This window comes from Zalophus californianus, chromosome 1 (assembly GCF_009762305.2).
Source record: "Zalophus californianus isolate mZalCal1 chromosome 1, mZalCal1.pri.v2, whole genome shotgun sequence".
Taxonomy (NCBI): Eukaryota; Metazoa; Chordata; class Mammalia; order Carnivora; family Otariidae; genus Zalophus; species Zalophus californianus.
Window position 1 is genome coordinate 146,408,650 of NC_045595.1, and position 26,712 is coordinate 146,435,361.

Below are 26,712 nucleotides of genomic sequence, written 5' to 3' on the forward strand. Positions count from 1 at the left end.
GAAATTTTATTAAGCTGTTGACCAGGCTTATTTGCTTTATCAATGATCAAAATTAATATTGGAGTTGGGACTGTGGACAAAGTATTTGGATATTTCTTAAACGAGTATTTTTGGATTCTAGTAATCTTCTTTTAACATTGGTAAATAGAAATCTGAAGTACATTTAGTTTCCTGATCTTCATATTGTTGTGCTGTGGTATTAGAACAATGTAATGTTTGTAAATTACTTTGGGAGAGTTTAAAAGTGTTTTTGAAAAAAATGAGGATTTGAAAGATCAGGTAAAAAGTAAAGTAAGGTAACCCTGAATTATTTTGCTAGAGGAGTAGAGAACTCATTATTTTCTTTTTGTACTATACCTTTATTATGTACTTGTTTTATTTAATATTAGCTATTTACTTGTCTGTTTCCATCAATAATTTTAAACTTAACTGAGAAAAGGGACCAATTTTACTTTTGTTGTTTTTATTCTAGCACAGCCTGTCACATATATTCATTGTACATAGTGTATGCTCAGTAAATATTTGCTGAATTGAGGTGAATTTCTTTAGAGATGTACTCTTTTAATTGAATGTTTTTTTGTTTTTTTACTGCCTATGGTTTTATTGGAAGGTGGTCTTTAAAAACTAGATACTTCTGTGATTTTGGAAAGTAAATATGAGTAGTTTTTGTAAACAGGCTTTTGTTTATATGCATCAGGTAAAGAAATACTGCGGATAACAGAAATCTTCATTAATTGGTAGATCTGCTTTGGGCTAGTGAATTGAAGTTTTCCTACAAAACTTCTTCAGTGCTGCAAGTATATTGGCTGATTTGAGTTTTTATCTTATTATTATCTTATGAAAGCGCTTTCAAAGTAGCAAAGAAGTTAGGGACATAGGAAATCTATTAACTAGAAAATGAGACCGAGTAATCGAGTCATTAGGTTAAAATGAAAATAATCATCACATTTCCTATATCACAGATGATATCATCAAATTGAATCGAAAGGAAGGAAAGAAGCAGAATTTTCCGAGACTAAATAGAAAACTCCAGCAAAGTAGTACCCGGCAATTCAGGATGAGAGTGCGATGGGGAATCCAACAGAATTCTGGTAAGTTTTACAAGTAAGCTTTAATAAAGAGCTATTATGTGTGGGTTCGTAGTATGCTATCTTTAGTACATACTTAAAACATGGGGGAAATATATTAGCACCCTTTGTGATTTGTTTTTACTCTCAGGTTTTTGTTTAATCTTGAAATCTGGTAAACATTTTAAGTTGCTTTAAATAGGTGATAACCCTGTTTTTTAAAAACATTAGGTCATTTTTAAGGTACCCTCAGTATAAAAATAGCATAAATTATATTTAGGACTATAGAATTGTAAAGGATTTTACATATCATGAGGTTTTATCTCCTTCCCAGTTAGGTATTTCTTTTTTTTTTTTTTTATTTGACAGAGAAACAGCAAGAGAGGGAACACAAGCAGGGGGAGTGGGAGAGGGAGAAGCAGGCTTCCCACTGAGCAGGGAGCCCAATACGGGGCTCAGTCCCAGGACCCTGGGATAATAACCTGAGCCGAGGGCAGATGCCCAACGACCGAGCCACCCAGGCGCCCTGCTCCTTCCTAGTTAGGTATTTCTTTAACAGTCTATCTGGTGGATAATTACGTAACTCCAGCATACATATATCCAGTGAACGAGCATACTACTTCACAAGACAACTCCATTATAGGAGACAACTCTATTTACTAGGAAGTTTTCTTAGTTTGAAGTAAATCTTGCCCACCTGTTAATTCTACGGAGTTACAGGAAGCAAACTCTCTTTTCTATATGAGAACTTTTTAAATATGTGGGGACTAGGGGCGCCTGGGTGGCTCAGTTGTTAAGCGTCTGCCTTCAGCTCAGGTCATGATCCCAGGGCCCTGGGATTGAGCCCCACATCGGGCTCCCTGCTCAGCGGGAAGCCTGCTTCTCCCTTTCCTACTCCCCCTGCTTGTGTTCCCTCTCTTGCTGCCTCTCTCTCTGTCAAAAAAAAAAAAATGTGGAGACTATTCTGCATGGAAAATACTTCCAGACTCTTTGTATTATCATCTAGGGCTTCTAGGATTTGTTAAATATTCCAAAGGTAACATTCAGAATTGAGTGCCTTAGAAGTGACCTAATGATCTTGGAACTCTACATATACAGTTATTTTTGGCAGTTTGGAAGCTTATTTATTTACAGCCATCTTGTTCCAAAATGGATTTAAGGCTGTAACAGAGCCCTATTAATTGTATATGACTCATTCATTTTTTTAGCAGTTATATCAGTGTTTTAGAATAAACCTTTGTTCAAATTAAAAAACTCTAGATCCTTTTTACACATGTAAAAAATGTTTGATGAACTAGCTCCTAAGTTGACTTTTATCCTGTATGTTAAAAAACATAAAAAATAATTACCTGTGGGCTGAGGATGATTATAATTAGTTCTTTATCTAACGGTTAATATGCCATCATACCCTCAAAATATGTCTGTTACTGAGGTTAGACCCTACACAAAATTTTATTCTTCTCTAATTTCTTAAAAAAAAAAAAAAATTATCTACTCATTTGAGAGAGCAAGCATGTGTGTGCCTGAATGTGTGTGTGCTTGTGAGTGGGGGGAGGGGCAGAGGGCGAGAATCTCAAGCAGACTCCCTGCTGAGCACAGAGCTAGATGCGGAACCTGATGAGGGACTCCACCCAGGGCTCAACCCCGCGTCCCATGAGATCACGACCTGAGCTGAAACCAAGGGTTGGTTGCTCAACTGACTGAGCCACCCAGGCGCCTCTTCTCTAGTAATTTCTTAAACAACTGAACCCAAGCAAGTAAATTTTGTGACAGATATTTAGCATAGCAAATGAATTTTTTAATACCAGTGTATTATATTTAAAGATTCTTATAAATGTTACTCAGCATACCATATTTTATACATGATTTGCTTTAAAATAATTTCAGAGTTCACAGAAACCAGAAATATATTTGTTTTCACTAGCCACATGTTAAATACATGATAAATGCCCTGAATTGACCAGTTCTCAAAGGTATTTAGAGATGTGATCTTTTACTTCAAGGAATTTCTAGTAACAGAGATAGGACAAAAAACATGGAGTTGAGAAATGTCATGAGAGAAATTCCAATAGTACCATAGGACTTTAGATAGATTTTGTGCTAAGAAAATTAGTAGGGATTTAATGGATAAGGTGAAAGAGGATCTGGTCCATGAAGGATCAGAAAAGCTTTCCTTTTATGGGGGTTATGATCTGAGCTTTAAGATAAATGATACCGGGGGGGCAGCTTAGGATCTTGTAAGATTGAACCTGTGCTTGTTTGTTCTCCGGTTACATGTGACAGAGCCTAAAATAGAACATCTACTTCTGTCACTGAATGTGCAGAGAGATAGAAGATTGTCTCAGACTCATTGGTTAGAAGTTCAGATTTCCACATTGTAATGTCAGTGAGGATGTTAGCTTGAGGTAAAAGAACATGTAAGATAGAGAGCCTTTGGCAGACTCTCAATAAATTATTTTTATTTATTTTTTAAAGATTTTATCTTTCTAAGTAATCTCTACACCCAACTTTGGGGCTTGAACTTAAAACCCTAAGGTCAAAAGTCACATGTTCTACTGATGGAGCCAGCTAGGCGCCCCTCTGAATAAATTATTTTTGATGGCTGAACAAATAAGTGTATAAAAATCTTCGTAATTCTTGGCCCAAAATATAATTTAGTCACTCATTAAATACTTGTATAAACAACGTGAATATTCTTCAGTGGTTGAATAGTATACAGCATCGGTTCAAAGTGTTGTTCAGGGACCCTGGGGAATCCCCAGCACTCAAGGGGTCCACAAGGTCAAAACCATTTTTATAATAATACTAAGACATTGTGTTTTCACTGTTTACCCTTTCATGAATGTTTTCCAGAGTCTATATGACACCCTGTGATAATTAAATTGAATGTGGTAGCAGATATAAGAATCTAGCTATCTTTATTAAGGTAGACACCAAAGAGATTTGCAAAAATACGAAACAGTGCTATCATTCCTTTTAAATAGTTTTGGGATTTGGGGGGAAAATAATTGTTATTTTTCATTAAAAATACGTTATTTGCCCCGTAGTGGGTTTATTATTGTTGCTTTAATGAAATAACAAATAGCTTTTAAATGTTTTATTTTTCATTTCTAGTAGGATAATATCAATAAACATAAACCCACAGAAACAAAAGTTCTGGAGTTCTCAATAATTAAGAGTATAAAGGGGTCCTGAGGGGCACCTGGTTGGCTCCGTTGGTTAAGCAGCTGCCTTCAGCTCAGGTCATAATCTCAGGGTCCTGGGATCCAGCCCCACATCAGGCTCCTCGCTCAGTGGGGAGTCTGTTTTTCCCCTCTTCCTCTGCCCCTCCCCCCACTTGACTGTCTTTCTCTCTCTCAAATAAATACATAAAATCTTAAAAAAACAAAAACAACAACAAAAAACAGAGGTCCTGAGACCAAAAAGTTTGAGAATGGTGTTTCTTTCAGAAGTAGAAGAGACGGGAATATTTGTATGTTGCTTTGGAAAGGAGCCAGTAATATGACTGGATTCACTGTGATTCGACATTTCCCAAAAACCCCTGAAATCTTTGTGTAAGTGATCAGACTCCAGAAAGTACTGAGGCAAGTTGATAAGTGTATGAGAGAAATTCACAAAGGGATTGCGCTAAGGATGCAAACATAAGATGAAAATTCCCGTCTTTAGTTTTAATTATCAACCTTGGTCATGCCTGTGGAGCTTTATAAACTAGACTGATGCTCTGGCTGCACTCCATTTCTACTCAAGCAGAATCTGTAGAAGTTGGGCCTTGGGATTTTTTTTTTTAAGCTTCATATGTGGTTCTGATACATGGCTGCTAGGGTTAAACTGCTCTAGTACAGCTGAAAATGAAAGGATTTTCATAGAGGTAGTAGTTGAAGTAATTAAGAATGAAGATACTCTGGAAAGACAGGAGAGAACTTTCTAGAGGGGCTGGAATGGATGAAAACTAAGAAAAGATGGGGCGCCTGGCTGGCTGAGTCTGTAGAGCATGAGACTCTTGATCTTGGGGTTGTGAGTGCAAGCCCCACATTGGGCATAGAGCTTACTTAAAAAAAAAGCCAAGAAAGGACTTACCATATTAGATGATGTCTTTAGAATCTCTATGATGCTTTTTTTAAGACACTTAACAGTAGGTAAGAAGGGAGAGAATTGGGACAGTATGTATAGGTCTTTCTTTATGAAACGTGACAATGAAAGGGTGAAATATAGAACCATTGCTAAAATTGAGGTGCAGCTGGTGAAGTTTGTTTCAAGGTATAAAGGGAGGGTGGGGGAAGGGATGATCTAAGTTTGCTAGAAGGTAGAGAAGCCACTCATAGAAATAAAAGTGGAAAGGATAATGAGTATGAGAGCAACGACTATAGCAGTCAGAAGTAGAAGGCACCCAGGAATAGACTTCTGTCTTATAGCAGTCAGAAGTAGAAGGCACCCAGGAATAGACTTCTGTCTATGCTTTCTCCTTTTAATCAGTTTTATTCTTGTCTCATCTGAGCTTAAAACTTTGTTTATAATAATAGATTCTTTCTTTCTTTAATCTTTCTCTTTGCTAATTCATTCATTCTTTTGGAATACTTTCAAATTTCTTTGTTCCACTCCCCATCCTTTATCATGTCATGTTTGAGTACTACAGTAGCATCTGAAATGGTCTCACTGCCTTCTTTCTCCCTCTTTATTCAAAGATACTGCTTCTAGGCTGATGTAACCTGATCATGAATTCTGTGACCCCTCATTCTTTGTCAAGTGTATTCTTTATCCCCCCATAAAGCCCACTGATTTTTTTTTTTATAAAGCCCACTGATTTGAGGCCACTGCATTCATTTAATTCTTTTTCTTTTTCCTAAACTGTATCTCAATATGCTGTGGTTACCCATGTCTTTGTACTTGTAAGATTATGTTTATCTCCCTAATCAAATTTTGTGTTTTATAATGCCTAGCTGAGAGCCCACTTTTTCTATAATAATTGTTCTTTTCCTCTTTGGAAATGTATCCTAGATTATATTTTTTACCTTTTATTCTTTAGTTTATATATTACAGTTTGGAAAGTGTTCAGTTTTTGGAGCCATACTAACTTGCACCTAGATTGATGGCTGTGCCATTTTCTAACTGTGACAATCTGGGTAGTCAGTGTTCTTCACCTCACTTTGCTCACCTGCAAAATTAAGATGTTATCATCAACCCCACCAAATTCTTAACCTTTTTTTTTTTTTAAAGATTTTATTTATTTGAGAGAGAGAGAGAATGAGAGACAGAGAGCATGAGAGGGAAGAGGGTCAGAGGGAGAAGTAGACTCTCCGCTGAGCGGGGAGCCCGATGTGGGACTCGATCCTGGGACTCCAGGATCATCACCTGAGCCAAAGGCAGTCGCTCAACCAACTGAGCCACCCAGGCGCCCAACCCCACCAAGTTCTTGTTTAAAGTACTCAGCACAGTGTGTTAACAGAGTCAATGGTATCTGTTTCATATTTAATACAAATGAAAATAACAAGTAGTTGTAAATTTAACTTAAATATACAGGTTCCCTCAACATGCTTAATCTTTATTTGGCTGCAATTCTAGAAGGAAATCACACATAGAACAACAATAATTTGGTTTCAAAGGGTACCTGGCTGTCTCAGTCAGAAGAGTGTGTGACTCTTGATCTCAAGGTCATGAGTTCGAGCCCCATATTGGGTGTAGAGATTACTTAAATAAATAAAACTTTAAAAAACCCCAATAAATTTGATTTCACAATTTAAAAAATTGTGTCTTTATTGCTTTTCCCCTGGTTATAAAAGTAATCAGTACTTTAGGACTGAGGCAGAGTACCCAAGAAAGGAACAAATCTGGAAGAACTCCCTGTCACACGGAGTTGCCATTCTGGTGGAACTCACTAGGAAGCCACCTGCGGGGGTGATGCAACTTAAATTCAATGGAGGATGAGTATGGCCAGAACTATAGTGATGCCTAGGACTAGATCTGGACAGATGCCTAAGGCCCAGCATTGAAGGTGTCACTCACACTCAGATTTTGTGCCCTTGGTGCCTCTCTTGCCTCACCAGTCTCAGCTTGCAGCGGAGGGATAATGAGTACCACTAGGTTTTCTGTGCCCCAGAATAAGTCTTGAAGTGTACACTGGAACCTGAAAGTAAAAATCCTTTCTCTAGAGTCTCTCCAATGCCCTCTATTTACAAAGCTTACCATTGTGCCTGCTGGTAAGAGAAATGTTCCTGTAATAGAAGCAGGGCAGTAAAGAGTGAATTGGGAGTTGAAAGGCAATAAATTGGTAAATGGTTCAACTATTATAACACGTTTTCCTATCTTGTTGAGCTCTGTTCTCAAAATAGGTACACTACACAAAAGCATTCTGGAATTAGGTAAGTTTGGGAATACATACACTATTATCCCCAACTTAGAGATTCATTACACACATTAGTCCCAAGAAATCCTATAGTAAAGAAAACAATTTTAACTATTTTTAGTTTGGCCGTGAAACTTTTCTGTTAGAAGACCTGTTACCATATTGCAGGTGTGTAGTATTATACAGGATACCATTCTAAAGACATTCTCCCCAAAATAAGAATTCCAGAATAGAAATGCACAGGGCACCTTGGTGGCTCAGTCAATTAAGCCTTTGGCTCAGGTCATGATCAGGGTTCTGGGATTAAGCCCTCCATAGGGCTCCCTGCTCAGTGGGGAGTCTTGCTTCTCCGTTTCCCTCTGCCTGCAGCTCCCTCTGCTTGTGTTCTCTCTCTCTCTCTGTCAAATAAATAGATAAAATCTTAAGAAAAAAATAAAAATGCCCAGTATCACAATTGTTACTTAGCATGGTTCTCTGGGATTTCTGGTCATTGCATTAAGACATAGAAGAATTTGAGGTGCAATTAGAAAAAAGAAGACCGTATCATTTGCAGGTGACAAGTTGTTGCTCAGTAATCCCAAGAAAATAATTTGTTTTTTTCCCCCCAAGAAAACAATTTGAAAGACTATAGAACTAAAAAAGTAAGTTCAGTGGGATGGTCAATTAAAAGGTATTAATTAAAAACTTCAGTAGCTTTTGGTAATCCCAGGAATGACAATATGAAAATTATTGTTAGAAAAGGGATCTTTTTTTGTGATTGACAACAAAATATATAAAATATGTAGGAGTAAACTTAAGAAAACTGAGTTTAGTGATGAGAAGCCTTGAATAAGTGGCAAGACATACTGTGTTCATGAATATTGTAAAGATGTCAATTCTTAAAAAATTAATTTTAAATTTAATCTAATTCTTTCAAAGTACCAAAGGATATTGGGGTGCCTGGATGGCTCTGTTGGGCGTCTGCCTTCGGCTCAGGTCATGATCCCGAGGTCCTGGGATTGAGCCCCGTGTCGGGCTCCCTGCTCAGCGGGGAGCTTGCTTCTCCCTCTCCCTCTGCTGCTGCCCCTGCTTGTTCTCTCTCTCTCTCTCTCAAATAAATAAATAAAATCTTAAAAAAAAAAACTATTAAAGGATATTAAAACTTGACCCCAGAAAACGTACTTATGAACATGACAGTTCATGAATGGAAGAATAGCTAGCCAAAAACACATGGAAAATGTCCATTCTCACTAGTAAACTACCAAATAAGACAAGATTTTTTTTTTTCAAATACCAAGTGATAAAGATTAAAGAGAATATTCAGTATTGTCAATGATATGGAAAAAGTGGCACCCTTATATTCCTGGGAATATGAATAAATACAGTCATTCTAAAGGGGATTTTTTTACAACATGAATCAAAATCCTTAATTTGCTTTACTATTTGATATAGCATTTCAACTTCTAGAAATTTATATCTTGAAGAAATAATCAGATGTGTATGAAAATATTACCTCTAGAAATCTAGAAAAATGTAAATTTGACTTGCTATTTACTGTTTGTTTTTTTTTTAAGATTTTATTTATTTATTTGACAGAGAGAACACAAGCAGGGGGGTGGGAGAGGGAGAAGCAGGCTTCCCGCTGAGCAGGGAGCCCGATGGGAGCTCGATCCCAGGACCCTGGGATCATGACCCGAGCCGAAGGCAGACGCTTAATGACTGAGCCACCCAGACGTCCCTATTTACTGTTGATTAAACCTATGTCCTTGTAATGTTCTTAGTGCATATTACTGATACTTTGCAACTCTGTAAAATTAGAGGTAAATTTATATATAATTGGTAGTTTTTTTCAATTGTCCAGTAGAAAAAATAACCCTGAAAATCATGCTTTTTTCCCCCTATAAGACATTTACCAGTTTTCTGTCTTAATATAGCTATCTTATTTAAACATTCCTTTTTTCTGCCACTGAATATAAAATCCAGCTTTTTCGAGTTCTTTGGAACTGGATTTGTTGCCCTGCTATGCTCTTACTAATGAGTTAAATAAGTTTGTTGCATCTTCACCTCCCCCGCCAGAAAATGTTGTTTATAATAATTTAACATTAGAAGTAAGTGAAGTGATCTTTGTGAGGTTTTTGGATCAAGTATGGCACATTAAAAAAATAATACAATGGGGGGAACCTGGCTGGCTCAGTGGGTAGAGCATGTGACTTAATCTCAGGGTCATGAGTTCAAGCTCCTCGTTGGGCATGGAGCCTACTTAAAATAATAATAATACAATGAAAGAATATTAAAGGCATGGGATAATATTTACAATGCAGTGTTAATGCACACTACAAAATAGTACACAGGCTATGAAATATGGTTGCCAGGAAGATTGATTCAGTGCACCTTCTAGGCACTTGGTAGTACAAAATTATGAACTACCTCTGTGATAGTCTTTTGAGTTGCTTAAAAAATAGTTGAAACTAAAAATGTTAACTTTTTAAGTGTGTAGGAATAAAAGAAAAGAGTAGCAAGAGATGTAATGTTAGTGGTTATCCCAAGATAATGGGATAATGGGTGACTTTTATTTTCATTTGTACTTTATATTAAAGATTTCTGCAATGGACATGTTCGTTTTTTTGTAATTAGAAAATATTTAGGGGCACCCGGGTGGCTCAGTCAGTTAAGTATCTGCCTTTTTGGCTCAAGTCATGTTCCCAGGACCCTGGGATCGAGCCCCACATCGGGTCCTCTGCTCAGGGGGGGAGCCTGCTTCTCCCTCTGTCCCCTGCTTGTGCTCTCTCTGGCTATCTCTCTCTCTCTCAACTAAATAAATAAAATCTTTTAAAAATGTATTAAAATAAATAAGATACACAATGGAAAGGCAAAGTCAAGTTTTGTCACATGCCACAGATATTAAAATATATTCTTTGGAGCTCAATAGGGTCTTTAGCAAAAGCAGTTTTAATACAGTAGAAATGAAAATAAGCCAAACTGCAACATAGTAAGTAAATGGGATATGAGATAGTGACCCACTCAAGATCATTATTGTTCAACAGAAATAAAATGCGAACCACATATGAATATGTATTTTATTTAACCCAATATATCCAGAATGTCTTTGCAGTATATAATTAATACAAAGTTATTAGTGAAATATTGTACTTTTTTGTTACATCATAGTTCAGACTAGTCATATTTCAAGCATTTAGTAACCTCATGTTAGTGGACACCACATTGCACAGGGAAAGTTGTTCATTGAGAAAGTAATGCAAGAGAGTATAGATACCAGGGAAATGTGAGAATCTTAAAGTCCTTTGCAGTCCATTACAGTAACAGAACCCTTAATGGTGCAGTTTATTGCCTCTTTAAAAATGAAATATGTAATTTCAAAAGAAATACATGTAAATAATGCAATAGTATTATGTAATAGTAATATAAGAAATATAATATAAACAATAAATGAAAAATGAAACCCTCATACCTTCCACCCTGCTTAAGAAATAGAATACCCTATGACCTGTGTGCCCTTCAGTTGCATTTTTAGATTGGCTTTTTTTTTTTTTTTTTTAAACCTCCTACAGGTTTTGGCAAGAATAGTCTGAGCCGTAGAGGAAGAGTAATGCCCGGAAAGAGACGTCCTTATGGAGTTATCACTGGCCTTGCAGCTAGGAAAGCAACTGGAATTCGAAAAGGAATTAGTCCTATGAATAGACCACCTCTAAGTGATAAGGTAGGATGATGGCTTAATCCTGGGTCAGATACCCTTTTCCTTTACTTGTGCTATTTCTGTGAATGAGTAGAATATTTTCATTTAGAGAGTATTTTAGTCTATGGCCATACCACCCTGAACATGCCTGATCTTGTCTGATCTGGAAGCTAAGCAGGGTCGGGCCTGGATGGGGGAGAGTATTGTATTTGAATATTTTGATTTTTTTTTTTTTTTAACGTAGTGCTTTGGATCTTATGTAAAAAATAAAAATCGTCATTCATGAAGAATACCTAAATTTCCACGTTCTTATATAAAATTTATGTAAAATTTTTTATAGGTTTCTGATTTCCTTTGCCTGTGTGTGTTTGTGTATGTACAGTTTTTAACAGGTTATTGAGGTGTAATTTTATACTATAAAATTCATCTTTTTAAGTGTACAACTCAGTGAATTTTAGAAAATTTAGAGTTGTACAATTATAACAACAATCTAATCTTAAAATAGTTCTGTCACTCTAAAAAGAAATCTCATGTCCATTCATGGTCCTACCTCATCATTTACCTCAGACAACCACTAATGTGCTTTCTGTAGATTTTCTATAAATTTGCCTTTCTGCACATTTCATATAAATGGAATCATAGGACTATATGTGGTCTGGCATTTAATTATGGTGTTTTCCTTTTTTATTACCAAATAATATTCCATTATATGGATGTACCATATTTTGTTTATTCATTTACCAGTTGCTGGACATTTCATTTATTTTCAATTTTTGGGTATTATGAATAATGTTGCTGTGAACACAAGTAAGTCCGTATGGGCATAGGTTTTTATTTCTCTGGGGTAGATATCAAGTTTTAATTAGACTATAATTATTTACCCATTATAAGTTAGCTACTTTTCAAATTTTAACTCAAGTTTTACTTCTCAATGAGTAATTTTTGAATTGGCTAAAGCATTCCTTTAAATAGCTTCACAAGTGGTTTTTCTTCTGATTCTTAAGTTTCATAAGTTTGAGCCACCAAGGAATTCCATGTTCTACTCTTCTATTTTTTAATTTTTTTAGTTTCTCTGATCATGCAAGTAATACATACTTGTAAAAAAAAAATTCAGGACTTCATTCTTTAAATTAGCTTTAATGTGCATATTCTGGTTAAGAGCCACAACTGTCTTAGATTCCATTAACTTTTCAATTCTGCCACCACCAACAGTTGTTTTTGCCTCTAAAACTTTATCACAGAACTTACTGTTTGTTAAAAATTGGAAAAAAGGAAAACATTAATAAGATATGGATACTGGAAGGGAGGTTGGGTTTAACTACTGTCTAATTACTTGACCCAGTAAAAATACTAAATTACTACGTGGTAGTCTTTTGAGTTGTTTGAAAACAGTGAAAATTGAAAATCTTAATTATAGAATGCTAAGAATGTACTGAATAGTAAGATCTGTTTATTCAAAGTTAAATGATTTTGGCAAAGGTAAGGTTTGAAAAGTGCTGTTTCTTAAAACCCTTTCCTCAACCTGAATACAGATTGATAGTCTGATTAGGAGGACAAAATATAGTACTCGTGAAGCAGATAATTTTCCAGCAAATTAGAAACTTATTTACATATAAATAACTCATCTTTTTCTATTCATTAAACAAGTTACTTAAATAACTTAAATGGCTTTGAATTGTTATATGTACTTAGGAATTTTACACCTTAAAAAAATGTTCTGACCATGATTAGATGTTGTTACTTTCTCTCTCACTTTCCATAGTTTATGTGAATCAGTGAGATTTTCTTACCTGTGAAGTGAATGACTGAGTGGGAAAGATAGCATACTCATTTATATGACTAGTGTTTACTGAGAGCAAGTGGCTGTGCTAACAAGGGAATAGTTGTCTCCAGGAATGATTTCTTTCTTTCTTTTTTTTTTTTTTTTTTTTGGTTTTTTTTGGTTGTTGTTTTGTTTTGTTTAGAGTCAATTTAAAATACCTGTCAGGTAAAAGTTGTGTTTAGGTTCTTTAGGGGTTCTTCCAGTGACCTATATAATTTTGTCAATGTCAATTCTATAACTTTTTTCTTTTTGATTCAGAATTTCCCAAAGCTTGAGAGTATGTTATGTTCCATAGAACTTTAAAAATTTTTTTTAATTTTTTTATTTTTTAAAATATTTATTAGAAAGAGAGTGAGAACATAAGCATGGAGGAGGGGCAGAGGGAGAGGAAGAAGCAGACTCCCTGCTAAGCAAGGAGCCTGATGTGAGGCTTGATCCCAGGACCCCGGGATCATGACCTGAGCTGAAGGCAGATACTTAACCGACTGAGCCACACAGGTGCCCCTGTTCCATAGAACTTTTAACTTGACTTTGGTAATGGTAAACCATTTAATACTTCTGTGAACTTAAAAAGTTGTGTATAGCAGTTATTTTAGTAGTTGTTTTCCACTAATGGGTAGTTTTAATCACTTGTCTGATTTTAACAATAAAAATGTCTCCATACTATGGAATTCTATTTAGTAATAAAAGAGGAATAAATTAATACATATGACAGCATGGATACACCTCAAAACATCATGCTAGTAAGCAAAAGGAAAACACAGTACTATGTTCTGTGTGATTCCATTTATTTGAAATTGTCGAAAAGGCTAAACTATAGTGACAGATCAGTCATTGCCTCAGGTGGGAATCAGGTCAGGGAAGGGAATTGACTGTAGAGGTGCATAAGGAAATGTTTGAGAGTGAGGGCACTGTTCTATATCTTGATTATGATGTGGTTATATGATTATATGTTGTTATTCAAATTCATCAAATTGTAAACCTAAAATTTTATTGTTTGTAAATAATGCCTTAGTAAAATTAACATAAAATTTAAATACCTTAAAGTTTTTCCACTCAAATAATTTTTTATATCAAAATTATTGTGAAAGAAAAACTTATCTTTACACTTTTAAAAAACACATTTATACGTATATACAAATCTTAGATCCATGGAATACGTTCAGCAAGTATTAATGGATTGCTTTCCTAGTCTGTGTTTTCATCATTTAACTAATGTGATTGAGTACTGACTATGTGCTAGATGTAAGGAATTCTGCAGTAACTCAGTAGAAAATCCCTCATGGAGAACTGAGATAAACATTAAATAAGTTATCATACAAATAACTGTATGGTTATAATAAGGCAAGTATGTTGAAGGAAAAAAATGTGACAACAGCCTAAAGGGAACTTATATTTACCCATAAAATGATACTTAGGTGTTATTATTAAAGACAGAATACAAAGCTTGGAATAGGTTATTAGTCTAATGTCATAGCATTTCCCTTATACTCTTGCTGTTCTTTATCCCTGTTTTTACATTTACTTCTTTTCCGAATGTTCGTGAAAATGAAATAATTTTTGTGTTTTTTAGTCAATTGATGTTTATGAAATACCTCTCATATGCTTAGAAATATAAAGTAATCTGGATTAAGTTTAAGATATGGCTTATATTGCCAAGAACTTCTGAAGAAGCTTCATGGAAAATATGGAAATCTGAATTAGGCTTTAATGCTGGATTGAATTTATATATGTGAGGGAGAAAGTGTACATTTCATTTGCTTATTTTCTTGATTCCTTTTTTTCTCTGTTAACTCCCTACTCAGACTACTTTACTGTCATAACCTCTCCTTTTTCTTACACATTTGTTTTGGAACTTGGCCCTCTTATCCCTTCACTTTGTAATCAAAAATCATGTTTATATAAGTGATCCCCTAATTTACATTTCTGGCTCCCTGATTCTTCTCTTGAGCTCCAGGACCATGTTTCCCTATAACCTGTGCATCCCCCAGAGTACCTTAAACTGATCATGTCCAAAATAGAAAAAATTCATTTTTCTATTTGAATTCTCCTTTTGCTGGAAGTATTTTAAGTATGATGTGGTTGGGGCGCCTGGGTGGGTCAGTCATTTAAGCGTCTGCCTCTGGCTCAGGTCCTTATCCCAGTGTCCTGGGATTAACCCCGCTTTGGGCTCCCTCTTCAGCGGGAAGCCTGCTTCTCCCTCTCCCACTACCCCCTGCTTGTGTTCCCTCTCTCGCTGTGTCTCTCTCTGTCAAATAAATAAATAAAATCTTTAAAAAAAAGTATGATGTGGTTGCTGTCTTTTCAGTCGCTTAGACTGGAGATGTTATTAGAGTCATTTTAGCTTCTCTGTCTAATGTGCGCATCTAAGCAGTCTCTGTCCATTCTGCTTCAGAAATGTTAATTGTGGTAGGGTGTATAGCAAAAAGCAATCTGATTAACATAGTTTTTTGCCTTCTGAAAGAATATAGAACGGTATTTTCCAGCATTAAAAAGGAAGGCCAACCTTCTGAGACAAAATGAAGTACAGAGAAAAGCAGTTGCAGTTCTCAAGAGACCTAACCAGTTAAATAGAAAGTAAGTACTCAAATATGACAATACTGTGTTATCCTGAATAATACACTTCTTGCACTAAGTGATCAAATGAATATATTTGTAGTGGTCATTTTCAAGACCGATATTTGGGATGTCTATCTGAACATCCAGCATGGAAGCATTCAGTAACGGCTTTCTTATTTCTTAGACCCAGTATTACTGATGAATTTAATAAATTGTAAACTTTTTAAAAAAAAAAAGCATCACTCTGCTTCATTATTTCTGTTTACATACAGAATAAAATTACAAATGTGATTTTTTAGGTAAAAACACTTGTGCAGGAATTACTCAAAATTGGGAATTCTGAAAACTAAAATTGTTAGTCTCAATTACTTTTTTTTTTTTAAGATTTTATTTATTTATTTGACAGAGACACAGTGAGAGAGGGAACACAAGCAGGGGGAGTGGGAGAGGGAGAAGCAGGCTTCCCACTGAGCAAAGAGCCTGAGGTGGGGCTCGATCCCAGGACCCCGGGATCATGACCTGAGCTGAAGGCAGACGCTTAATGACTGAGCCATCCAGGCGCCCCTGTCTCAATTACTCTTAATAGAACAGTGTATTTGTGGAAAAAGCAGACTATAAAGAATTCTGCATGAATGTTTCTTAAGCTGAATTTTTTTTTTAAAGTAACGTGGGACTCTGAATCACAACCCCAAGATCAAGAGTTCTTGGGCGCCTGGGTGGCTCAGTTGGTTAAGTGACTGCCTTCGGCTCAGGTCATAATCCCGAGGTCCCAGGATTGAGTCAAGTCCCTCAGCGGGGAGTCTGCTTCTGCTTCTGACCCTCTCTCCTCTCATGCACGCTCTCTCTCTCTCTTTCTTAAATGAATAAATAAAGTCTTTAAAAAAAAAAAAGTTACATGCTTTATTCAGCCAGCCAGGCGCTCCTTAGCTGAGATTATTTTTATGTTAAATTGAAAGCATAACAGAAACTTAAAAATTATGACCTATTGTTACAGCATTCTGTTCTCTGTAAGGATAAAATGGGCAGAAAGGAAGTTGATAAACTGCTAAGTGTCTATATTATTTTAGTTTCAAATACCATTTATTCATCTCTTATAGAAGATAATTCAGAAATAAAAAGGAACTCTGAAATGAAGTTTTTTGTATAAGTGGAATGGCTGGAATTACAGTTTTACTTAACTATCTTCTCTTTTGGGAATCATTTGGTATAGTACCTTTTGGAAAATGGGAACTTCTCAAACAAGAACTTATCCATTACATGAGGCATTAATGACCCATGTTAATTGGGCTAGCTAGGAAAATTTGAGTCTAAGATTGGAGGTAAGATTAGGCAATCTGTTAAGTGTTTGTTTATAAAAAATAAATACCTAGATAAATACGAAAAATTTGTTTTCTCATATTTTACCGACTTCATATAGAAATTGGAAGGGAACTGGTGAAAGTCAAGCCAAATATAATTGAGAGTACATTTCTCTGTGTAAAAGAACAAGCAGTGGGAAGACTAAGTTTCTTTGTGATTTATATTAATATATAAAGGTTTCTGAGTGAGAATGGAAGAGAAAACCGTAGATGTTATTTTTCAAGATTTTCTGTTTACTTTTGGGTTTCAGCAATTTGACTATGATGTGCCTAGGTGTGATTTTCTTTTTACTAATCCTGTAAATAAATCTGTACATACATGTTTTTCAATAAATTCAGGAAATAGCATTAAAAATGTTGTTTTTAATGTCTTCAGAAGAAATCTATGTTGGAATATTCAAAATTAGGTTGTTATGTAGCATGCTACAGAAAGATACTTATAAATTGAATCTCAGTAGCTTTGTGTAAATAAGAAAATAATTCAGAGTCTTTATGTGTAGTGTACCTCAAATGTTCAGCCTATGAATTTAACTGTTTTTGCTTATTTTTTCTCAGGATGTTTGAAAATTGTTAAATGACTGAGACTATTCACGGTATGTGTGTTTTTGTTGCAGAAATAACATTCCAGCCAATTTTACCAGGAGTGGAAATAAATTAAGTCATCAGAAAGATACTCGTCAGGCAACTTTTCTTTTCAGAAGAGGCCTAAAGGTATAAAAAACCCTTGGTGGTGGTTTCTATTTACTCAAAGGATCTTGAACACCTACCTCTAGTAGTAATCCTCAGTCATAGGTATGGCCCATGGTTGAGGTAGGGGTTGGGTTTGGGGTATGGAGACTGTGACATTAGATTAGTTCTTTTGGTTGTTTATTTTTTCTCTTCTCTTGTTGTCATCAGTAGCAACATCTTATGAGTTTAACATGCTACTTAGGTATAAATTGGTTTCACCAATTGTTCTGTTATAGGAACCCTAACAAAGAGGTATTGCCAGAATAGGCACATGCCTCTCTTGCATTCATACATACACCACACTGGGTTATAAAGTTACAGAGCAGGATCGCTTTTTGGATTCAAATCCTCTGCTTTCTATGGGATCTACTGCTTTTTTTTTCCCTTCAGGTTCAGGCCCAGTTGAACACAGAACAACTGCTAGACGATGTAGTAGCAAAGAGAACTCGTCAGTAAGTTTCAATTTGTTTTTCAAGATGTCATTTCAAAATTCCCAGAATACTAGCAACCCAGATTACTATGTGCTCTGGTCCAGAAGGAATTAAATGGGACCCAAAGTATATTAACCCTTGAGCCTGAATAGATAAATCCATTTTGTTTTTTGTTTTTTTCCCCAAAAGCCTTTTGCATTTTCACATGTCCGTCTTACGACTTTTAGGAACAAATATATCACTCTATTTAAAAAAAAATAATAATAGCCTATTCCATTTTAATGAAATAGATCTTTATTCTCTGTAACTGCTTTTATATAAGTGAACCTATTCAGGGAATAAATAGAAGAAAATCCAGTAGAGCATTTAGAAAACTTGTAAACCTTTAATTTTATAATAGGATGTTTTTCCTCTTCACATATTCTTTTTTTCCCCCCTAAGCCCATAAAAATTGTCTGTTAGAATTGCACTTCCAACATGTGAGTCATAATTCTGATTCCATCAGTATGATCAGGTTTTGAGATTAAATTATTCAAAACTCTGGCTACTTTTTGGAAAACAGAATGGGTAAAACATCATGTTAGTCCAGATGCGATGGCAGCTATAATTGAGCAGAGTGTAAGAAAAGAAACGATTTGAACTTGATGTTGATAATACTCTTTTGCATGGGAGTCATGGCATTGGAAACCATAAGGAAAGAAATAACCATAAGCTATTTGCTTCTGCAATGAAGAATGTTTATATAATTGTAATAATATAAATGCTGTTTGTCTTGAACTTTTGAGAATCAACCTACAGGGGGGAAAAAGCACATGATACTTTCTTTGGTTAACAATATGGTGAAAATGTCAGATTTTGAGTAGCATGGATATAAAAGTAGAGCTGATAAAAAAATGGGAGGTACAAAGTGAGAGAAGAGGTGAAAGGAAAGAATAGAGTTACTACTATCCTTTCATAGAAAGTTGGGAGGGGATGGTGTTGAGAGAGATTGAAAGAAAGAGAATAAAGAGACCGAAAGATTTAAGATTATTTGGAGTTATAATTTGAAGTAAAATAGTGATATATAGATATCAAAATGTTCAGAGGTAGGTAAGGAAACTAGAGGATAGTGTGATAAGCTAAAACCTTATCGTAGCAAAATACTGTTACATACACATCTTGTATAGTGAACTAGAGGTAACTAGCAAGTGGTAAAAATAGGAAAGGTTAAAATTGCTGCCATTGGGGAGCAGGAAGGTTGTGCTTCTGGGGAGCAGGAAGTGGGGGAGAAAACTGAGAAGTGTTACTTTTCATTAGAAGCCTTTCTGTATTATTTAATGTACATATATTTGTTATACTGAAAAATACTTAATAAATTTAAGTGTCTAGTTCCTATACCCAAGATGCTGATTAGTTATATTATTGTGGGTCTTAGTATTTTTTAAATGCTAAGAAAAAGTGATGGCTACTTTAAAATGTATGTTTTTTTGTGGAATACACTAGAGGTTTTATAAACTTCCACTTTAATGAAGTTTTTGGTTTTTTGAAACTAGATGGCGGACTTCCACGACAAATGGAGGAATTTTGACTGTCTCTATTGACAATCCTGGAGCAGTGCAGTGTCCAGTGTAAGTCTTTTATTTAAGTTATTAGTTAATAATAACTTTAATATAAGTTATTTAATTATAACCTCTCAGCGAAATAGGTAATAGAAAAGCATTGGACTTCTATTCATGATGTCAAGTTAAGATAAACTGAGACAAAGATAAAAGTAATACTTGTAGTACAAGATGGAAATAGTGTATCATAAAGTTAAAGTAAAAGCTCTCTTGATTCCTGGTTCTATAGCCCTAAAGTAGCCACTTTTAACAGTTTTATGTTTTTATTAAAAAAAAGGTGCATGTATACTAAGTAGTATATACATTTTTTTATGCATAATGATAAATGAGGGAATGCTATATATATATATATATCCTTGCTCCTTTCTCCTCCACCCCCCAGTATATTTTGGATGTCTTTACTTTTCAGTACCTACAGATCTGCCTTCTTTTTAAAGGCTTTCTGGTGTGTTCTTTCATCTGGATGACCTTAATTTAGTTAACCATTCCATTATGTTTATTGCATTGTAAACTTTCTAGGTTTGTGTAGTGTTTGATCTCTTCAGCCATTTTAATTAATGAAGAAAACAGAGGATGAGTCCCCAATCATTCCAAATTGTTGAAAAGTGTATAGTCCTACTTAAAGAGGTATTCTACGAGTGATAAAATTTTAGTCTCTAGATTAGTCAAGAACCAGGTACAGTAGTACCCCCTTGTCTGTGATTTCACTTTCCATGGTTTCAGTTACCCAGACAACCATGCTCTGGGAACAGATAGTCCTCCTTCTGACGTATTGTCAGAAGATCAGTAGTAGTAGCCTAACAACTACAGCACAATTCCTACATCATTCACCTCACTTCATCTCATCATGTAGGCATTTTAATCATCTCACATGGTGAGTACAACATATTTTGAGAGAGGACGGGAGAGAGACCACATTCACATAACTTTTATTACAGTATATTGCCACAGTTATTCTGTTTTACTATTTGTTATTGTTAATCTCACACCATTCCTAATTTATAAATTAAACTTCATCATGGGTATGTATGTATAGGAAAAAACATACAGTATGTTTAGGGGTTCAGTGCTATCTGCAGTTTCAGGTATCTACTGGTGGGGTTGGGGGGCAGTCCAGGAATGTATACCCTATGGATAAGGGGGGGAGTGTTGTACTTTTTTTTGAGAACACAAAATAGCCCTATACATTGGAATATGTGTACAAGTCAAGATGTCTTAGGTACCAAATGATTTATTTTTCTTTTGATTATTAAGCTTGTCTGATTTCATTTAAATTTTTTTTCTAATAGAACTCAAAAACCACGGTTAACTCGTACTGCTGTACCCTCATTCTTGACCAAACGGGAGCAATCTGATGTAAAGAAAGTTCCTAAAGGTGTCCCCCTACAATTTGACATAAATAGTGTTGGAAAACAGGTAAAAAAAAATTTTTTTTTTAATTTCTGTGGGCCATTCATTGAGAATATTTTAATTAATTTAAAAAAAAAGTGTAATGAATTAAATAGGGTGTCCTAAGTCTCCTCAGTTCTGGGAAGCCAGATTGATCTACTTTCTGTTTTTTTTTTTTTTTAAGATTTTATATTTAATTTTTACTATTTATTTGTCAGAGAAAGAGAGAGCAGGCACAAGTGAGGTGAGGGGCAGAGGGAGAAGCAGGCTCCCTGCTAAGCAAGGAGACCAATGTGGGGCTCCATCCCAGGACCATGGGATCATGACCTGAGCTGAAAGCAGACATTCAACTGACTGAGCCACCCAGGCGTCCCTACTTTTGTTTCTATAGACAAGCCTGTTTTTTGGCCATTTCATATGAACAGAATCATACAATATGTGATATTTTGTGACTGGCTTCTTTTACTTAGCATAGTATTTTCAAGTTCCATCCATAGTGTATGGTCTTTTTATTGCTGAGTAATGTTCCATCATATGGATATATCATATTTTATTTATTCATTCATCAGTTGGTAGATACTTGGGTTGTTTCCATTCTGTGACTTTTGTGAATAATGCTCATCTACACATTCATGTACATGTCTTTTGTATGAGTAGATGTTTCCATTTCCTACAAGTGGAATTGGTGGGTCATATCATCTATGAACTGCCAGACTTGTTTTCCTAAGTGGCTGCACTGTTTACATTCCTTCTAGCATGTATGAGAGTTCTAAATTTCTCCACATCCTCATCTACATTTGTTACTATCTGTCATACTTATACCAAGTATTTGTGAAATGGTGTATCTCACTGTGGTTTTGACAGTTTTTATATTATATCAACTTTGTGTCTTGTGATCGTGCTAAAAATCACTAAACTACTTGGGCAATTTTGTAGATTCCTTAGGATTTTCTTTGTAAACAATCATGTCATCCTCCAAATTACTTTCCAATCTTTAAACCTTTTCTATTTCTTCTTTATTGTGATGGCTAGAACCTTCAGTACAGTGTTGAATAGAAGTGGTGAGAGCATGGTATGCTTGCCTTGTTCCCATGCGTGAGGAGAAAGCATTAAATATTTCACCATTGAGTATGATGTTAGCAGTAGGATTTTAGTAGATTCTCTTTATCTAAAGTTGAGGGAGAGTTCCCTTTATTCGTAATTGACTGAGAATTTTTATCATGAATGGATGTTGGATTTTGTCAAATGCATTTTTTTTTTTTTGTATCCGTTGTAAGAGTGTATGGAATTGAAAATACGGAGTATGGACAGAAGTTTGACCAAGTTTGTTTTACTTCTTTTTATTTTATTTTGTCATGGTTACTTTCCTTTCAGAAATGGTGACTTATAATTTGGTTGTGCTTTCTGTTGTTAATCAAAAACCAGATGTTGATTTGAATTTGATTTGAATTTCTGTGAGGAACTCACAAATCCAAGAATTCATAGGAATTTAAGAAAATATGTTTCGGGGTTGCCTGGGTGGCTCAGTCGGTTAAGCGTCTGTCTTCAGCTCAGGTCATGATCTCAGGGTCCTGGGATCTAGTCCCACATCAGGCTCCTTGCTGCCTCTGCCTTCTCCCTCTGCCTTCTGCACCCCTTGCTTGTATGCACACGTGTGCTCTTCCTCCCTCTCTCTGATAAATAAATAAAATCTTTTAAAAAAAAAGAAAATATGTTTCAAATATTCCTAAGTGTAAATATATCTTAGGTTTATCAGAGACATCACTAGAATTTGTGGTAGTGTTTATAGGGCCTGAAAATAATTCAGATAGAGAAACTCCTGGATGTATGACTTGTGGGCATTATAGTAATGTGTTTTATGTAGTATATAATGTAGGCATTTATAGTGGTTAGGAGATAGAGATTGTGAGTCAGATCACCAGGTTGAAATTCTGGAACTGCAAGTAGGCAAGTTAACTAACTTCTCTAAACTTCACTAAATTCACCTGTTTCATATGGTTTTTGTTAAAGTTAAATAAGTTTGTATGCATAAGTATTTAGGAAATGTTGTTGCTTTGAATTACCATTATGATCACATTATTGTTCTTAAGTAAATATGGCTAACTTGTCAAGTTGTTAATTTTTTTGTTTTGTTTTCTCTAGACAGGGATGACTTTGAATGAGCGATTTGGGATCCTGAAGGAACAAAGAGCCACTCTCACGTTCAACAAAGGAGGAAGCCGTTTTGTAACCGTGGGATAGATCCGTGTCAAAGGGACTTTTGAGAGATGACTCTGTTTTAAAAGTTGAATTGCTTGAAGAGTTCACAGAAATTCAAGAAACTTTATTTCAAAATATTCACAAGGCTAAACAACTCTTATTTTTATTTTTGAAGTTTTTTTTTTTTTAAACATGTATAAATAATGCCCTGAAAGAATAACAGGGAATATACCTATCTGTTCTTAAGATTTCATAGTTGGCCCAGACAGAACAATTCTCTATTTGATTTCTTTGGTTCCTCATGAAGCAGAAAGATAGAAATTGATTATTTTTATGATAGTGGTATTTAGGATCTCATCACTTTTGTCCATTTTTTACACTTTGCCATGGTAAATCTTGGTCTTCAGAGATATGAGTAGGGCCCTTTGTTGTTGTCACCTATCCTTTAATAGTGTTGATGTAATAAGTGCAGTTGACTTTTCTTCATTAGAGATACTAAAAAAAAAAAATCACTAGAATTCCAGTTTTGAGTTTTAAGATTTTTGGGAATATCTGGAATTTGGGTTACTTTTTCAGATGACATTAGGTTAATCCTCCAGAGTTGTTAATCTTTAATAACGAACTTTTAACAAGAAATGTGACTCTAGGCATTAGTCTTTGTTTAAAATGATGTTTAAAGGCTATAAATAAATGTGTATTTACACAATTATCTTGGAAGAGAAGGTCCAATGTAAAAACCTGACAACTGTGTTTAGAAAATGAAGAAAGCAGGAAAGGAAGTAGCAGGTTGAAGACAGGTAACTGAGGTGAAAAACTTTAAAACCCAGGACATAGATACACTGTTTGAATTTAAGGTAGTTTTGAATCTAGTGTCCGTGAAGAATTCTTCAAATGATATTTAGAAGAATTACAGTTATTAAAATGGATTGAGTCCCTTAGATATTTTGATGGTAAAATCAATAGCCATAAAGTCCTAGACTTCTTATTCAAAAAGTTAAATTTTATAAGCTTTTTAAGCTTGCTAATTAAACAGTATACAGTTTCAAAATCAAAAACATATTTGTATATGTCACAAAGAAAAAAATCCAAAATGGTAATAAAGTTACATTGTAACCTTGTTTTACACCTTTCTTGTATAAAATTCAGGCATTTATGGTGAGAGGGTTTTTTTTTTTTCTCCTACACTCTGGAGGAGTGGGAGGAATTAATCTGTTGTGCCAAGCTAGTGCTGAAAGTCCTCAGATGGTTGTATCGTATAAGTTACAGTATAATGCCAAAATGCAGCAGCATATTCCAGCTACAGGTTCAGTCATTTTGAAGCTTAACCTTTTGGTTTGCTATAATGTTAAAACCTCTAAGTAGGTGTTAGTTTCCCTAGAGTGTATTGGTGTTGGTTTTCCCTGTAAAACAAAACAAAACATTCAGTTACCACTTTTGCCTGCCTTGCATTGTTTAGTAGACGTCATTCTTTTTCTCTCATGCTCCTTGGGTTACTTGGTTTATGCTAGCCACGGAAAAGTATCAATAACAGTTTCATGCTTATACCAAAGAATTAAATCTAATCCTTAATATCTGGTATTTTGCCAGTAAGTCTACTGATAAGGGATTATTGGAAGCCAGTCACACAATTTGAAAATAAACTCTAGTCTCCTTAGGCCAAGGACTCATTGCAAAACATTTTTGCAAGTACAGATGCTTAGATTTCATCCATTAACAGTCCATTTTATTTTAAACTGGTTTAGAATTACTGGTAGCTTATTTTAAAGCAAAGGAAAAACAACTGAGCACAAATTTGCTGTCTGAACAGTTTGTGAAAATATGGTATAAAGATGCTTTCATTTTTTTTTATTTTAAATATTGTACAGAGCTATTATTAATGTCATTTTTCTTGAAAACCTTAAAAATTGTCCCAAATATTGACATTAACATTGCATCAAACAACAAAGTGTCTTTGGTATATTAAACTTTTGCTCTTTGTGCATCTCTAATTTCATTTTCTTTTTAAATATAAAATTTTGCCTTTGTTATAACTAAATTAAAATTCTTGAGTGCTAACATGTTGTATATAAACAAAAGAATATGCTTTGTTGGGGGAAAATTTCCTTTCTTGGAATGTGGTTGTAGTCATCCTTTTCAGTTCTTAAATTTTGTTTTTAAACAGGATACAACTTAAAATTTCCTTTGCATCAAGGTGTATGCAAAACATTGATGCAGTGCATCACAAAATGAAAGTTTGTATTTAATGAGGAGATGCTTTACACTGTACTTTTTGGTGTTTTTTGGAAAAGTTACAAATTTAGATCTATTCTGAAGCTGTTCATTTTTAACAAATAAAATGTTACAGGTCTCACATTTATTCTTAGCTATAAAGATTGAGTTGTGGTTTTTAGATTGTTCTATGTTACAAAGAACTTTGTAGTGATTATAATTTTTAGGGTTTGAAAAACTACCTACCAATTAAATTGTTAAATCAGTCTAGACTCATTCTAATTGCCTTTTGACCATTTCATTCATAAGCTCCAACCAGGAAGTAAGCCAGGAAGAGTTTAAAATAAAGAAATAAATTTACTTAGGATGCAGAATTTCAAGCTAGATGAACCTTTCAAGATCATCCATTTCAACTTCTCTGTCTACATCTTAGTTAAGTGAGGTTCAGCTTTTTAAGACTTATATGTGAGTCACTTTTTGAGTTCAGGTCTTTTAATTCTCAGTTCATAATAAACTGCTTCTGTGACCTGAACACCCAAAGAAAGTAGTGGAATAATGTTTGGCTGTCAGACATCTAAGAAATGGTAATAGTCATGCTTTAGCATTTGTAGCATGGTAAGTAAATCTACTTACCATGATTATTGAGACTTCATTACTTCGGTATTAAAATTACATAGATGTCTTAGAAGAGGCCAGTGTTCCTAAGTAGACGTTATGTATTTTTTTTCCAATAGGCATAAATTTCACAATTTAAATTACAAACATCATAAAATACTTTTAAGTATAAAGAAACTTGTAGGCTGCATTGCCCAGTGATAATTTCTTGGTAAAATAAATATATCCTGTTTTGCTGTCAGCTTTATAATTCACACAGTATACACAGTTTCAGGATAATTTTTAATTTTTTTTTATTTTAATCACCCAGTACCCATGGCAAGTGTCCTCCTTAATCCCCGTCACCTATTTCACCCATCCCTCCACCTGCCTCCCCTGTGGTAACCATTTCTTTATAGTTAAGAGTCTTTCTTGGTTTGTCTTTTTTCCCTTTGCTCCTTTGTTTTGTTTCTTAATGCGTCGGGGTATTTTTGTCCTGATTTAGATTTACAACTATAAGGAGGTAAGAGTGAGAAAAATATAGCTGACTTTGGACTACAAAGAATTAATACCATACGTTCTGAATACAGGCAGTATCGGGGCAGAAAATGATTTCTTCATTTCTGATTTTTGAACTTTCATCAGAATTATGATTGTTCTATTAGTCACTGTATATAAAAAAGTGATTTAAGCTTCCTTTTAAAGACAGTTTTTATGTAGATCAATTTGAAGTTTTTCCGTTTTA

The 26,712-nt window shown here is 34.9% G+C and overlaps 1 protein-coding gene across 1 annotated transcript in view; it reads left to right on the top strand.

Moving 5' to 3' along the window:
* The window catches only part of FYTTD1 (forty-two-three domain containing 1), a 28,693-nt gene extending 3,547 nt beyond the window's left edge, over positions 1-25,146 (top strand). Inside the window, exons 2-9 of the mRNA XM_027586126.2 lie at positions 963-1,091; positions 10,956-11,104; positions 15,367-15,479; positions 17,434-17,530; positions 17,939-18,000; positions 19,512-19,586; positions 20,867-20,993; positions 23,109-25,146. Of these exons, the coding sequence (XP_027441927.1) occupies positions 963-1,091; positions 10,956-11,104; positions 15,367-15,479; positions 17,434-17,530; positions 17,939-18,000; positions 19,512-19,586; positions 20,867-20,993; positions 23,109-23,207 (851 nt within the window). The 3' untranslated portion in view covers positions 23,208-25,146. The remainder of the gene's footprint in view (positions 1-962; positions 1,092-10,955; positions 11,105-15,366; positions 15,480-17,433; positions 17,531-17,938; positions 18,001-19,511; positions 19,587-20,866; positions 20,994-23,108) is intronic.
* The last annotated feature ends 1,566 nt before the right edge of the window (positions 25,147-26,712 follow it).